Raw genomic sequence first — 16,844 nt, 5'->3', positions numbered from 1 at the left:
CGAGTAATGAGAATAATAATTGCCTCTTGCAAAAGCAAACAAAAAATAGCCATTTTTATATACGAGATTGTAATTAGGTTTGTATAGCTAAATTGCTGGAAAATAAGGGTGGCTAACACAACAGAAATCTGTTACAGAAGGACTTCTGCTGTAAATTGGCCTCAGAATTGGACTGACACTCTAAAACACCTGTTGCCTATAGTATTTTAGCATTAAACCTGACAGCTAGTTACTTTCTGTGACACAACTATCATTCATTAGTTGCAAGAGCAGTAACATTTATGAAGAAAAAGCGAAGGCGAAACACACCCCAGTGCAAAGGGACTGAAGAATGTCTATGCATCATTTAAAACAAATTTTGAAAGCTTAAATGCGGTTTTGTGGTGCACTGGCCTTGCCTGGACTTTCTACACAGGCATGTATTTCATGTATAAATCACTTCTGCATCAAAGAGCTCAGTAACATAATGCAAGTTTTGTAACTATAACCTTTTCTGCGGTCTTCTGTGTACGGATCTATGCTCTAGTCCAATGGCAACTGAAAGTACTGAAAAATAGCCCAGTGTTTAAAGCCCTAATTCTAGATAGCCTGAAGACAGAACATAACAAGCTTCAGAAAGTTTCACCAAAGTCCTTCCAGGTGTTCATCATACATCCTACAGTACCAAAAAAGAATTCAAACTCAATTCCTTGGGTTACATTTATCATCTTGGACACTTCTACTTCTCTTGATCCGGCCTGTGTACATACCTGGGACAGAATAAGACCCTAGCAACAATAGGCATCCTCCCTACTACATTTTTCTTCAGTTTTTGCGAAGTGGAATTTGTAAGTTACAAGACAAATTGTCACTTGCTTATTAAAATTAGGATATGACACTAGAGGCAGAGGCACTGTGGCGGACAGATGAATGAATCTTTTTGCCTTAAACATTTCTTGGTGCATGGGGTGCAGGCAGGCCATAACCCCGAGCAAGCCATCTGTCCCTGGCGGAAACAGGACCGGGCTGCTGCGACCCCCGAGATGGTCTCCCTGCAACCACCCGGGACACACCGAGCTTGCACTGAACGAGACCACAATCGGGCAGAAACTTTGGGATCTGGACTGTAAATTATTGTCCGTTTTTAGCGCAACTTCTATAAGACTTGCTTGACATGAGTGGCTGAATTTGCTGGAGCCTTGGGCCACACTCCCTAGTTCGGTGAGAAAGGGCCCCAGAGCTGGTGCAGGCGGGAACGATAAGGGAGTTACCAGCAATTTGCATCTGAAACAGTGCTAATTGCTGGAGTTACCACCTCTTTGTCAGGACCTTGAGAGACAATAGCAGAACCCGAGGAATGGAGACACACCTGTGGAAGAAACTGCAGCAGAAAACAGCCTGCCTAGGAACAACGATGAGATCCAATAAGGAGCAGGAGACCCCAGACCCAGAAAATTACTAGTGGTCCAAACTACCGCGTGAGGGGTGGAGAGCTTAGATTGGAAGGTATAATTGTCCAGGGATTTCTTTGTGTGGGGTCCCTCTTCGGAGGTACCCAACTCGAGCTGTGTGAAGAGGACCCACCTACCACCAGACAGGAGCCCCCCCCCCACTGCTGAGACTCCCAAAGAGGACCAACGGGACACCGCTGGATCCACGGGTGGTGATATCTTCTCTCCACCCCCTCCCCCTCTCTCCTCTCTTTTTCCCTCTCCTTCGATGAATCTGTTTGAAACGTGTGGCACGGGACTTGTCTAGCTAGTTGCAGTATTCGCCATTGAATTATCCTATTTGACCACATGCCTTATCTTTGTGTTAATAAATCTTAAAACTGGTTGGCTGGTGTCGTTTCACCTTAATTCAGTCCAAGGGCATCACGAACCTGGTTGCTTGTCCCAAGGGGAGGGAGGTCGTCCTGAACGACTCCCTTCGGGCTGCGACAGGCACATATTTGCACATGCAAATATGTGCAGTTTTGCCTTAAGAACTCCCTAAAACATGGACAGAGAGCTCTGCTTAAAGCTCTAGCAACAAGATTTAATGAGCATGATCCCCCAGAAAGAATGGAATTTACAGCAGATGCATTTCCATAAATAACTTAGCCAGGAAATTAGTAAATTAGAGCTGAATGGTCAACTGGGAATCATGTACGCATTCAGTGCAGTGAATGAATAATTATTTTAAATATGAAGTATTTACAGCTCCCTAGTCTTTGAAGTCAGTAAGCTTACTGCTCACGCACAGCTCTCAATGAGGTTACCTTGCTCCAGTTTCCTGTCTTCCAGCTTGCACAAGGGCGGAGATAGCATCTTCTTGCAGGATCAGGCTTTTTGGTGTGCTGGCAGTCGGACGCGTCCCTGCTGCTACACTCCACGTGTCTCCAGAACGCCCCCAGCCCACAGGTGGTAGAGCACTGTACAGCGGGAGAGCAAAGCCCAGTAGTAAATCTTGGTCAGTCTTTCTGGAAACAAGTCAGATGCTTAAACATAAATATCTAGAGCCTTTTTAGATGTCCTAGGTTACCCAAGATGCTTGCATAGACTCTCCAAAAAAGATTTCAGATTTCCTTAGAGCTTCTTAGTTAAGATTCTGAAGAAGGACTTCTGTTGCTTAATTAGGAAAATACCAATTCTGACTTACACCATGCACTGCTCTTAGTTGGCAAATTTCTGCTTATTGAGACATTCTAAATCTGTACCTGCTGTCCTGTTGCTTCCTTTTATGATCTTTGGTGCTTTAATTTTCATTTTGTTACAGCAAAATGTCAGTGCATCTAACATTCACCAGTTTTCCTTCTCTGCTCTTAATACTGCTAATAACATAATCAGCAAATTGAGTGCATGATTTTGAAAACCTCAAATACATTGTGTGAGAGTCTAAGCAAAATTGTGCAGGAAAAGGATTTTTAAAAAGATGAATTCAGAGTGTAGATAAGTGTTTCCAACAGCTGGGAAGTTTTTAGCATCTAAGGTAAGAAGAGATTGATCATCTCAGTACAGTTCCCAAAAGTGCACACTATCCACCAAAAATGTCATTGTCGTTACATTCTGAAGCAGAAAGAGGTGAACAGTAGCAGTGGCTGAAGACTCTCTTTTGAAGAGGACAGTGTACTATATGCAAAGCGTAAAATCCAACACATGCCAAGCAGTCTGTAGCTGGCATGACAAACAGCATAGATAATCTAGGATTAAATCAGCAAAATAATGGAGAGTAATTGCTCCTGTGTGATTTGGACTCCCTAGGCAAAGAGGAAGAGTTAAACAGGGAGAGTTGAGCCAAGTGTCCTCAGAAAGATAAGGAAAGTTAAGTTGAAGCTAAGGCAGGAAAAGAAACTATTGAAGACAGCGGACATGTTACCAGATTCAAGCAAAGAACTAGAAAAATTGTAAATGGTCACAATAAATAATTTGTAAAAAATTGCGACTTGTGAACAGCTGGAATCTGCAAGGACCTCTGCAGCTTGCCATCTCCAGCTTTCCAAGGTTCCTGGGACATCTGGCCAAGAAGACAGAAAGATCTTGCTAATGGAGACGGCGTATCACTGTTCAGTTCTGCAGTCACAGATCTATTCAAGATAACTTGCCTGCAAGAGAGGACGGACTGCCTTTGTCTTGGCTGATGACAATTCAAAGGCTCCCACCAACCCTGCTATATCAGTCTGACAACACCAAGACCTTATTGAAAGGTTGCTGATGCTCAACTCAGTTCTTGACCAAAGCCTCATTCTCCTCTTTCACAAGGACTGCAGTGGTACTGCCAGGGATGATGCCAAGCAGAGCAGGCAAGAACATAAGGCTCTGCGAGTATGAGAGAGCTGGGACGCAGCAGGATTCTTTCAAAAAATTGCTGCATGCAGGCACAGAGCCAGGAGATAAATGCATGACGCTGTAAATAATATTGGCAGAAAGCTTTGGCTTTCTTGACCATGGTTTCGTGTTCTGCAAAGGAAGACCACTGGAGGACATACACTTGCTCTGAGTTTGAGGAAGAGCCAAGAGTCTGGTTTGTTGCTTTTCCCTTTTGTCATTCAGGAACCAAAACTTCCTCATGTCACAGCAAAGGTCTGCTACAGAGGGAGGCGGCAGAGGAGACTTTTCATAAGCAGCAACAGGAGTACAGAATGAACATATCCACTGGTAATGGGGTATCTTTGGTACCTAGAAAGCTCCTTAGAAAAGGAAAATGACAGCCCAGAATGTCCTGGGAAAGTGACAAGAAAGAAGTTAGAAGGAACAGAGAGAGGCACTGATGTCAATGCGAAAGCTAAAAATAAGTTAGGTTGAAGTGATCATGGAGCAATATAGCTGTTCAAAGAAAAAAAAACCCGTAAACACCAGAAAAGGGATAATACCTGCTTTTCAAAACCTCAGGGGTGAAGATGAGATCTCTTGGGAAGACGTTTTCCTTTGTCTACACTAATAAATTGAGCTGTGCCCAAAAATGTTCCCAGGCACTGGGGCATGATGGTCTCTCTAACTAAACTATTCAGTTGGCACATTGCATGCTTTTGCCCTACCTTAAATAGTGTTCTCCCATTGGGGGATAAATGTCAACAGAGGTATGGGGCACGTCACATCATTTCGAGCCAGGGACTATCAGTATTCTTGGGCACTGCTAATTTACTAACACAGGCAATATGCTAAGGAACAAGGAAATATTGGCAGTTTCTAAAATAGACTATCAAGTGTATTATGGTAATAGTAGAAAGATAGGAAGCAAAACAAGTGATTCACCTAGGTAAATATGGTGGTCTTGAAATATTAAGGCCTTAGAAGTCATCTAAAAATAGGCACAACGGTTTACTAAGGATAGGTAAATAGAAGAAGCAAAAACACATACAGAGTAAGAAAACTGTAGACTAAAAATGAATTTAAAATAACAAAGGTCATAAATACCAATAAGAAAAGGTTCCATGACTGTTAGAAACAAGAGGGAGAGGGAGGAAATACAATCCCTTTATCTCATGAGAAAGCCGATTTATTCACTAATTTTTCTTCTTCAAACTCGAAAAAAAGAAGTTAAATGTCACCAGACTTCACATAAAATCAATTCTAACAAGGTGCAGCAGTTCAGACCAGAACACCAGAAGATTACTAGGAATGTTAAAGAGCAGGAGACAGCCGCATTAAGTATCCTTGAATTGTTTTCATCAGTTCTGTGAAACTGAATGGATTGACCTTACCTTAATATTCATTCAGCTGTTCTTAAATAATCTTTGAACTGATGGTAATTATCTTAAAAAATTTATGGAGGATTGGGAAGACCTCAGAGGATTAAAGAAGGATATCTTTCAAGTTACCTTTAGGAAAAGAAAAAGGTGGACCTGTGTACAAATGGAACATTTAGCCTAACTTTATTTCACAGGAGGCTACAAAAGCAAATTATTAAACAACCAAAATGTTTAACACTAAAAAAGGTGATAAAGCAATAATGATGTCAATTCAGTCTAACGTTCTTCTCTGACAAGGGTATTTGCCTTAATAAAAGGGGAGAACCAGCCAGTGTGATGCGTATCGACATGATCTCATAGAGCATCCTTTTTAGAAAATGATGGAAATACAGTCTAGGTGAAATTATTGCAAGATTGGTGCACAGCTAACCTAAAATCTGTAACAGACTTGTCATCAGTGATTCAGGGTCAAAAAGAAGAGACAATTCAAATGAGGTCCTGCAGGACTCTGTTCGCAGCCAAGTTCTCTTCAGTATTTTCATTCATTAATTGGATGATGAAAGACAGCATGCACTTATAAAATTTGCAGATGAGGACAAGTCGGGGAAGTTGGCAGGAACGTTGGAGGACGTGATCTGAATTCAAAAATATCTTGCCAGGCTGAAAAAGTATCAGGAAAGTGGTAAGATGAAATTCAAAAAAGATGTGCAAAACACCACATTTACAGAACACATATTATATGCACCAAACAAAACTGGGAGTATCTGCTGGTGTAGAAATGTAATTTGGACCACAAATCAAATAAATCAAAGGGATGCAGAAACAAAACAAGACAAATCTCATCCCAGCAATCAAAAGGAGAGCCATCTATAAAATGAGAGTAATTATTCTGTTTTATTTGGCATGTGTGAGCTGGAGCCATACTGAACATCTCTCCTTAATAAATACAGAAAGAAACAACAGAAGTCCAGAGGAGAACGAGAAAATCATAGGTGTTTAGAAAACACAAGGAAAAGCTTAAAAAAAAAGGATTATTTAGTTTAGAAAACAGAACACAAAATAGCTGTTAAAAAGAATTATCTTCCGTGGCCACTGCATATAAGGAAAAAATACCTGCTTCATTCTCAGCACAGAAATTTTTGGTTAGGTGTAAGGAAAATCTTTCTAATGGAGGTAATGAATCACTAGGGCAGACTGCAGAGTCTCCTCCTATTAGGCACCCATCAGGGATGCCCTGGGCTTGGCAGCGCAGCCTTTGCCTGGACTCTCTCTTGTAGCAGTTTCTGTAGGACTTCTCTTGTAGGCTTTTTCACCCAAGCAGATCTACACACGTCTTTGGTCCTGTGCCAGAGGAAATGCCTTAGCTGCCCTGCTCGGATAGAGGAAGCTCAGGCTATTCTCACCTGGCCATGGGAAGATACAAGAGGCAACTTTGGACTGCACGAAGGAGTCTGCGTCATGAACGGCCACGGAGGTGGTGGTGACAGAGCAGGGGTCTGACCCACGGGCTGCAGCCAGACTGAAGGCCACCAGCAGAATCTTGGTGGTGTCTAGCTGGGCTTTAACTCCACTGCCATGGGATACTCTAAGTCACCTCATGCTGTCCCTTTTAGCACGGCATTTCTGCGTTTTCATGAATTTACAGCATTCCAGGTGGACCTGAGAGCAAGTAGGTTTGGAGAGATAGATCTTTCATATCCTTCTCCATCGACGTTGGCACACACAGAGGCAGATCAGCGCAAGGAGGTTTCCAATTCAGGACCATAGGCTTTACCAATTACACTGTTTAAAGATGGCCATCAAGAAAGATGCCTGTTCAGTCCCTCTGAAGATGAGGTAACTTGTTCAGATACCAAAGTGTCTCACTTTAGGAATCACAATTTAAAAAAAATGAAAGCCATTAAGATACAAAAAACTCTGTTTACATACAAACGATATTTTAAAATAGGAAGGACATTAAATAGAACTTTGTAAAATTTTAAAAGGCTCTTGCTGACTATATTCTCTTATTATCATTGTTAGGAGAGGGTGGCTGTCCCCAGTCAGCCCTGATCCCACAGTAACGACCATCCCTGAACACAGCAAGATGGTTACATAGAAACCTACTTGTCAAAAAGCATGACTCTGGGGATCAGAAAAGGAAAGTCAATAGCAATATACAAAATGCTGCAACCACATTTCAGAGGCCACAGAAAACTTCGCCATCTGTACTGCTCCTGCACAGAAAGCAAAAGTTATCCAAGCACTATAATCAATCAGTAACAGCCAGGGAAGGTGGGGATCTGGTCAGGGAAGCACGCTTCTCCACCTGCTCTGTTCAGCATGTGACATCCTTGCAAGGTAACAGCTATGTTCAACAAAACCATTCTTCTCAAAGTGTCTGTTGCGTGACAAGCTGGGAAACTGGGACAAATAACCTCTTTTCAGTCCAGACATCTTCCAAACACTGCTTGCTCATTCCTTACAACATCTCAAAAGAGTTTTCAAACTCCCTGTGAGCTGTAACTTGTTTCATATAATCTCTTCTGTCATTTTTATGAATCACAGAAGAATCAAACAAGACAGCGCTTTCGTAAGAAATAAGTGAATACTGAAGGATGTTAACACCTCTTTTGATCCACTTGCATTAGAGATTGAAATGTCCATTTTGGCAAAGCCATTAGCGCAGATAAAATAACTGCTCATTTCTATGCTCAAATAATAAGACAAGTAGTTTTAGCGCTGTAACAATCAGCTGCTGTATCCAAAGATATTGTCATAACCACAACCATTGGCCTGATAATTCTAACTTCTATTCCAGCCAGGCAAAATGCTTTTTCTTTACTACTACTACCCGGTTCCAGTATCTGACCACCTAAAACACTTCAGAGGCACAGAACTCGCACCTCTCTCTCTTGTGATATCTCTCCACAGACATATTGGACAAATTAAGTTCCCTGAAGATACCAGTTTAGCTTTGGACTAATACCCTTGCCTTGACTTTATAGATTCAAACCGGTTTTACCAGGTAGGACGCTGCTCTGAGTTAGGAGGCATTTGCTTAATGGTGGATACAAATGCTCATGGTAGTATGAGGCAGAAAAGCACCACAAAAATCTGTTAATAGTCAACTGAAAACTATGTGTAAGTAAACAAACTATTAATGTGCTTTATCCAGTTCAAAATAACTTACCTCACTCCAGTTCCCTACTATCCAGTAGGCCTCAGCATGCAAATTGTTGGATATTATTAGGTGGCCGTTTTCTGTGACATTTGGCAGAACCCCCTCAGATGTTGCACTTTGGTTCCTGGGAGCATGCTCAAGAGGTGGCAATTGCATGCTGTTGGTGATATGGTCAGGTAGCTTTATTTCTGTTCTGTTGTCAGTCTGGTCTCTCAGTAGATTACCAGACATTGTGGGCATTACTGTAACAGATGCTTCTTGGGTGGTAACTTCCACATCAGGCACATCGACTTGCAGACTGCTATAGTCTGCTGTTGTTGGAAATGCCACTCCTTGTGGTGCTTCACTAACAGGAAGGAGCGTAGAAGATTCTTGGTGATGAGAGGCTGGGGAGAGCTGAGAAGTCACGTTGTCATGCTGAAGGACACGAGACTTGGTATCTAGTGTTGTGCTCCTGGTTCTGATTTCAGGATCCAGTTCTGTGCTGTAAAGGAGCTCAGTCGGTTTCTCACTGCTTCCTACTGACACATTGATGTCATCAGATTCTTCAGTTAAGTAATCATAGCTAGGAGTTATTTCTGGACTTTTGGTAAATGAGGATATACGACTGTCCTCACTTCTTGGTGCTTCACTCTTTACTGTAAAAACTGGGTCACTCTCAGAAACATTTTCAGCATGCCTTATATTTTCAGTACTTGAGCTATTATGAAAAGGCCATGAAGTAGTATTTTGGTGTAAACTAGTTTCAGTAAAAGCACCAGAATAATTGTAAACATTACTTGATCCAGCAGAATTATTTTGTAATGTTTTGTTGATTGTTTCTTCTTTTTCTGAAACATTACCCAAGCCAGAGGATGTAGGCACCCAGGCAGTTACACTTTCAGACTTGGGTATTTTTGTCGTTGTGTGGAACGTAGGGCTCGGTGTGGGTATAGGTATTCCGCCAGGAGAAGCCCATTTGGGATTAGTAGTTGTTTTTCTGATTATGATCTTTCCTCTTCTGGGTGCCAGTGGGGGTATGAGAAATCTTCCAGCAGAAGGACATTGCTGGAGACCACACAGGGCCTTAGAGTTTGGTTTCTTCGAACTATCACATGGCTCATCATTATTTTTGGCACAAGTGACATTACGAGTCCTTATTCCACCACCACAAGTAACTGTGCACTGCGAAAGAAACAAAATTAATACATCTCCCCTCTTTATTCTGCTCCACATATTAATGAAAATAAGTATCAAGTAGTATCTGTTTATAGCAAAAACATCCTTATAAATAACCAATAACAAAGCTTTTCCTGAGGACTAAGCCCTTAGTTTTAATGATTTTCTGCTAGCATAGAACTTTCAGAAGAGTAAATGTCTCATTGAATATACAGCAGTGATCAAAGACTACATGATAAAGAGAGAACATGGACATAATATGATAGAATTTGATTTCTGCAGTGAAACAATCCCAGAAGCTGTTTAGGCAGTACCTCTCCCATCAGTCATAAAAAATGGACTAAAAAAGGTGCCATCAAAAATATATCTGACTGGCTCAGTTCTGGCTGCTTGCAATGCCCCAAACCTGCTGTGATGCTTTGTGCAGCTCATAGATTCTTGCTGAATTTATGAAGTGGATCTTTTATTCAGTCTTAGTGCAACCATCATACTCTGCTAGGGCTGCTAGCATGCCTTTCCTAAATCAGGGACCCCTGGCAGGAATTAACCTATGTGGCTTCCATGTAAATGGGAGCCCTGCGGTCTTTAAAGGGTGCTGGACTCCAAAGAGACTCAGTTTTTCTGTGATGTTCTGCCTCCTCAATCCCATAGGCATCGTCAGGCCTTTAGAAGCTGCAGCTCCACTAAGGATTTTTTGAAATTTCAACATACTCCTCTTAGTTTTAAGGTGCTGAGGCTGGCTGACTAGCTGGGTATTAATGGAGATGTTCCATATATCCTACCGGAGGAAGCCTTCCGAGGATGCTAGGCAGCTTGACCAGCCAATTTAGTTGGCTTAAGTCAGGTGCTCAACACTTAAAACAGGGAAAACCCCTACTGTCAGCACTTTTAAACCCCTGGGATATCTCACCCTTGTCAGAGCTAGTCTAGGTCACGTGGCAGCAGAAACACCAGTGACCTTGTCTTGTTGGTACTCTCTATATTGTTATGACCTATAGAATAACATCAGCTCTGCAGCAACAAGAGGGGGGAGGAAAGGAGAGTAACCTCAGAGTAGATAAGTTCGCCAGGTATTTTGTCATCTTTGTACTTGCAGCAGTATAGCATTATTAAAATACTCAGAGCTATGCAAGTTTACATCAGCTGCAATTTAGCATCTGAGTTCATTTAGATTGTCAGCAAAGAATTTTGCTTATTGAGAAAGACATCAACTATTGACATTATGTTGCTGCTTCTAGAAAAATACAACATGCCAACTTCCTCAGACTTTGCCACTGAGATGATTTAGATTAGCGTTCCTGTGAGTTACAATGACATCCATCCTCATTAACTTTTTTGGGAGATGGCTGTCTTTCTCACAGAGTTAGCTTTGAAAAATCTCTGCTTTAGGTTATGGCCATGTACTAAAAGGAGATTTCAGAATGGCTATAATACTGCAGCCTCATTATCTGCCTAATTAAGTGTATTCATTTCACAAGATACAGGATGATTTTCTAACAGCCAGGTAAGTTCAGAGCAGAGGGAAGCTTTGACTGTAAAAAAAAAAAAAATCTGCCTCTTATGGTCACCAGCAAAGAACGTTCTGCAATTACAAGTCTATTGACAACACTCATTTGTGCTGGAGAAACAACCTAGTTTATGTTCTTCCCTTAGAAATTTATTCTTGTCAGTAACATGCAAATATAACTCAACAACACACAAGCACTTGCTGTATTCAGTATCAGCATGCCATTTCTTGTAATTATACTGCTCCCAGCTAACTTTTCACAGGTAGTTAGAATATGTTGGCTACCCAATTTACAAAACAATCAACATTCAGTGATGATGGCTTGTAAGCAGCATAAGCTGAATTAAAATTGTCACAAAATTCAATTAGTTTGTTATCTGAATCTGCTATATTGAACTTGCTAAGCCCATTAGTGACTAATTGCATGCAGAAATTTGGAGAGAGAAGGGAGAGGAGGCATAAAAAAGGAAAGTCTTGGAAGTTCTGAAAAACTCAATAAACTTCATTTTCATTGAAGATGACATCTGAAATGGAAATGAAAATGGAATTTGTTGTATATCTGCTGTCATGATTATTACCTTTTCTTATCTCAGGATATACAACAAAACTGCCCATTTGTGAACTGAACCATGCGCAAGCCTTACTTTAGCAGAATCATAATAAAACAGTTTTAAAATTGCACCTCACTCAAGACCTCCTTCTCTCCCCCAAAACAGCAAATATCTTAGTGCATCTTTAGATTTCACAGAGAAGTGGGCTGTTCAAAGTGTCAGGGAACCTAAACTCTCTTTGGCCTCAGTGGAAAGTGAAGTTGTGAAGCACCTGCTGATGCCAGGTCCATAATCTAAAGAAAACTAAGCAGTATGAGGTCCTTCCACACCAAAGCACATCAAATGAGTACTCCCTATTAACACTAGCATACATAGCAGAATATGTTGCACTACACAAACACATTTAGTATACTGCAATCACCATTTTGATGGCTTCACATTCTGCAGTTCATCAGCTGCCAGTGAAATAACGACATAATATTTATTTAACACTTTAAGGAGGCACAGATATCCCAGTGTTTGTTAGGAGTTCATACTAATACTATAAGTAAAGAGCTTGCATGCTGCTGTAAACCCAGCAGACAGATCTGAATGAAAAAGAGATATAAATGTGAACGTAAAAATGAGTTTTCTGTATGCCTATATACATGACACGCAGCCTCTCGCACAGCACTAATAATGTCTGAGAATTGCACTGAAGTTTTGAGCGTGCAAACAGGCTCTGTTCTACAGTACAAAAAGCTCAGCAAGCAAAACCCTCAGAAACTTCTAACAAGCAACACGTGTTGAGGTTTTTAACATGTAGTGTGGTTTTCTTCCCTCTGCATAAAGGGCTCAGGAACACATGTTAAAGAAGAAAGCAGGAGAAAAATGCAGGCCATTGGCATATTATAGTCAATCAAAAGGACCATTCTGAAAAAAACACTTAATTCTACAGTTGACCTGAATTTACCTCAGTCCAGTTGCTCACTGTCCAGTCAGAAGGGCACAAGACATCCCTATTGCATGAAAGATGGGTCTTTGGCTTAAGCAGATGCTGGCATTCTGTGACAGCCAGCGCCTGCTCATCAGATCCCACCGTCTGGATGCAAAGTACGGTCCGCTTCTTCTGTCCTGTTGGGCCACACGTAGTGGAACATTTTTGCCATTCTCCTGCCCACCATCTGAAAACCACAGAGGGGAGAAACAGTAGCAGAAAATAATCCATCACAAAGGCACCGTAGTAGGCACTGACGATTATGTTTCTAGAATAAATAAGAACCCACTTAGTGATAGTCTTTCAAACCTAAATTTGATGAACAGCTTGGAAGCTTAGTAATCTGTTTATCCTATTGTTTATCTGCTCATTGTTTCCTGAGTACAGAAAGAGCTAACAAATGAGAATCGCAAGAGGGTTTGTAATTAGAGCATAGAAGTAGAAAGGATCATCTCACACGTGCCTGTGCAGCTTATACTGCAGAGGTGCTCAAACTGGCAGAATCCTGTGTTACCTCCAGAAAGGGAAGCAATCAGGCAAATAACCCCCAAAAGATTAGGGTACAAGCAGAGCTATGCTGCTTTCACCCAGGTAGGATCTCTGCACAGCAGCATTATATCTGTGGACCTAGCTAGGTGCTCAGGACTAGAGCGGGCATTTCTGTGCTGCTTCCCTTCATGAAGTAAAAATGAGCCCCTTATGTGTCTCTCTGTTGATTAAAAATAGCCCTCTGCAGCATACTATGCACTGGTTCACTGAACTGAAGTTAACTGCTTTCTCCAGTTACTAACATGACCTGTCCCCTTTATATTCAGTTCACCTTAGCCTTTCCCCAGCTTCATCCACCTGTTTTTTGTCATATTGAATAGAGCGGACCAAACATCTGCATGCCTGTCTGTTGTCTGTGATGAGAAAAGACGGCAAAAATTTCTGAGTTTCTACTGCTTTAGAAGCACCAGCATCAACTGCAAATTGTGCCACTCACCTAAAGATGTATCTTTGTATTTTTGAACAACAACAAAAAATCCTTCCAGTTTACAGTGCCCCCAGCAAAAACATAGCCCCAAGCTGCTGAATGAGAAATCTAGCTCAGCTGTGAACTCCAAGTCACAAAAGCTCCTAGACAATGTTACTTGTTGTTTGGTTTTAAGGCAGGTCATGACAGAACCTTATGTTGAAAACAAAAGAGGGATAAATTCAGAAAATGCCTTTCTAGACAGAAAAACACAAGAATTTGTTTCGGGCTTATAACCAACACTATTTTATCACATTTTTCCTTTTTAGGCCAATGAGCTTAGAGCAAAGAAATCCCATTCTGATAAACACATCAAAATTCAGTGTAAGGTTTTATTCCAGTTTTTGGCATACATCCTGCTCTGTCACAATCTCCTGCTTGGTCTCCCCATCTTACTGCGTTTCTGGCTTCTTCAATTTGCTGACTGTCCCTCTCCCCCAATTAATGTAGTCTTCGATTGCCAAAGAGCTGTCATTGACATGGAAGACACTAATATCTATTCATATTTATTAAAAGGAAGTCCTCAGAGCTATCAAGCTATGCACACAGCTCATCTGTGCAACCAGCTGGTCTCCTGTGAGGTACACACTTTCCCTCATCTCTTTAGGTATGTATATTTATCACATTTCGTTTTAAATTACGCTATAAGCTGTAATTTTAGGGCACAGACTGCTTGCTACACTGTAGAAGGCCAGCATATTGCCACCACAACCCTGTACAAGGCCTCTGGATGGTGCTGTAATAAAAGAACAAACTATTTCTCTCCTGCCTCTCTGGATGGTTTCTTGCTCTTTCATGCTTCTGCAAAACTAAGAAGTCATTGAAAAGCCAGCGTGCCTCAGTGGAAACTAGCAATAAAGTAGTAAAAAATATATTTTGGCAACCTGAATCAAGCCATTTCAGGGTTGTCTTCATCTCTTGCATCTGCTTTTCAATTCTCATTACCATCTCTAGTACCTAGTAAATTGCTGACCCTTTGTCACAAAAGTAACTTCAAGAACATGAATTGCTCTATTAATTTTAATGGCATCAGACCACATATTCCAAGTTACAGATGTGGCAGGCTGACACCCCCTCTGCCACCATTTTCAAATTACTCTGAGTGAGGGTTCAGGAGTTTGCAGGTTTAAGTACTGAATCCTTAGCACTAAATTATCCAAGTTTGCTGAAGGACTTACCTTGACCAGCTGTAACAGTGCATGATTAATAAGCTATTGCATGCAGAACATTTTTAAAAAGTCATGAAGGAAAGTTAAGCACTCCAAAGTTAGGAGATCCCAGAATTAAGATTTTATCCTTTTGCAGCTTCATGGTCAGTCTTACACTACATTCAGTCCTATAACTTTTTCCAAAGAGTCCTTCCTCATTCAACGCATGTAACAGGATTCAATGTAACAGGACTGATGAACCAAGTAGTTAACTGACTGGCACTTTATTTATCACACACTATCCAGAAACTTGTTCTGATTGAAAATTTGTTCTTATCAGAGTCTGGAGCTTTTGATGTGTGTGTTCTAGTGTATATGCATGTGCCTTAATACCCAAGCATGAGAAACTTGAACGTGGAAGTATCATGCACTCTGCCTCCCTTCAAGCTCTGTGGTGAGGACTTCTGAACTGCAGCATCCCAGCGGAAGGGAAAGAAAGGCAAAGCAAGGACACCAGAATACTTATCATCCATCTGTCCAGTCTATTACGGGGTCCTCAAAGAAGGTCCTGAACCACACGGAAGGGAGCAACACCTGAGGGACTGCTTTGCAAGAGACTATTTATCTAGGAGCTTCTGTAGAGGTACAACTCCCCACTGCAGAGGCATGGCTGGAACTGGAGGGGACTGCTGAGCAGACATCCAGGTGCAACACAGCAACCTGAGATCCAAACATGCAACTGCTGAGTTGAAATGGTCCAGCTGTTGGACCTCCTGGATGTCTGCTAAAGAGTGGGGGCACTGCCAGATAGGCTTAGCTTTGTGCAGGTTACAGACAAGGCTTTCTTCAGGTCATATATAGAGACGCTTGGCAAAGAAAAGGATTTGGGGAAGAAAACTAGTAGGTAGCTGTGCTGATTGTGATGAGAAACTGTGATGATTTGGTGGAAACTGAACCTGATGGGAGTCTTTGTCCAGTAGGGCAGGGAGCCACAAAGTGACAGTGGATGGCACAAAACTGAGGTGCACTGAACACCGGTAGCAGAGAGGTGTCTGAGCACCCAGGATAAAACATTGCCAGGGAGGTGGGTTTATGTTCGTTAGGACTCATGGGGAGAAAGATGTCTCCCAAGAAACTTAGCACTAAGTGCTAAAGAGAGAGAGACTCCCTGGAACTGGGTGCTGGTGCCACAGCTGTGGCACACAGCTCCTCTGAGCTCCCAGATGTGAGGCTCAGAAAATGACAAAAGGCAAACACCAGCTCTCTGAAACCTTAGAGGAGGACCTGTCTTGGAAAAAGCAGTCACCACCAGACTCCTCTGTTGTCACGGCATGGATGGACTCCTCAGAATCCTTCCTGGAGCTCTGTGAGGGTTTGTGCTCAGTTTTGGTATTTTAGACTACACCTCCTCAGAGCAGAACACAAGGAAACTCTTCAAGCAAAATTTCTTGTTCCTACCTCTGGTTTCCCATGGCAATTACAACTAAAGCAACTGTTCTTAAATATTTCTTAATACTTAAATAGTTCTTAAATATTAATGCATCACTATGTCCCTGTGAAGCTACTGGACTATCTTATCTCCATAGGCAGGCATGGCACAGAGAGAATGTGGTAACAAATAAACAAACAAACAAGGCACCTGACTTGGGTAGATAATTTGCCTGAGCACTAGTTTTCCTAAGCCGGTTCAACTAACAAGCAGTATGCAGGGTGAAAGCATCACTTCAGCTGATTCCAGCTGCAGCTGTGAGTGCTCAGCTTTTCCGCAATCCAGCCAGGAGCACCCAACCATGCACCCACAAAATGGGGAACATACAACTAAGAGGAACTCGTGAAAATTTCAGATGTGACTTCCTTGCAATTACAGTGATTCTGGAACAAAGAGAGGGAGAAAATCTGATTCTCTCAGGCGGCATTCAACTGCCTTAGATGAGACTCATCTCTTTGTCCTGCCATGCTGAGCTTCCAAATTCTGCAATAGTTTAGGCAGGGCCCAACAGCCTTGTTCATTGCACAGTCCTCATCTACGCTTTGGTGTGTGCTGAATGAGGTATGGATCCTGTTGAAAAAATAGTAGTATGCGATTTTGGAATCAGAGATCGCTATACACATCCCTTAAGGGCTGAATGCTCCCTCCCTCTCATTGTATTGTGTCATACTTAAAGAAAGGCTGTCAT

General features: G+C 41.8%; 1 protein-coding gene across 1 annotated transcript in view; it reads right to left on the bottom strand.

Annotated features, from left to right (window-relative positions):
• LOC112982185 (A disintegrin and metalloproteinase with thrombospondin motifs 12) overlaps window positions 1-16,844 on the bottom strand; it is a 175,034-nt gene that overhangs the window by 11,125 nt on the left and 147,065 nt on the right. Inside the window, exons 18-20 of the mRNA XM_026098382.2 lie at window positions 12,481-12,691; window positions 8,322-9,476; window positions 2,240-2,392 (exon numbers count right to left, since the gene is read on the bottom strand). Coding sequence (XP_025954167.2) covers window positions 2,240-2,392; window positions 8,322-9,476; window positions 12,481-12,691 — 1,519 coding nt within the window. The remainder of the gene's footprint in view (window positions 1-2,239; window positions 2,393-8,321; window positions 9,477-12,480; window positions 12,692-16,844) is intronic.

Source organism: Dromaius novaehollandiae, chromosome W (genome assembly GCF_036370855.1).
Source record: "Dromaius novaehollandiae isolate bDroNov1 chromosome W, bDroNov1.hap1, whole genome shotgun sequence".
In the NCBI taxonomy this organism is placed as follows: domain Eukaryota; kingdom Metazoa; phylum Chordata; class Aves; order Casuariiformes; family Dromaiidae; genus Dromaius; species Dromaius novaehollandiae.
This window is presented reverse-complemented; position numbering and strand designations above follow the sequence as displayed.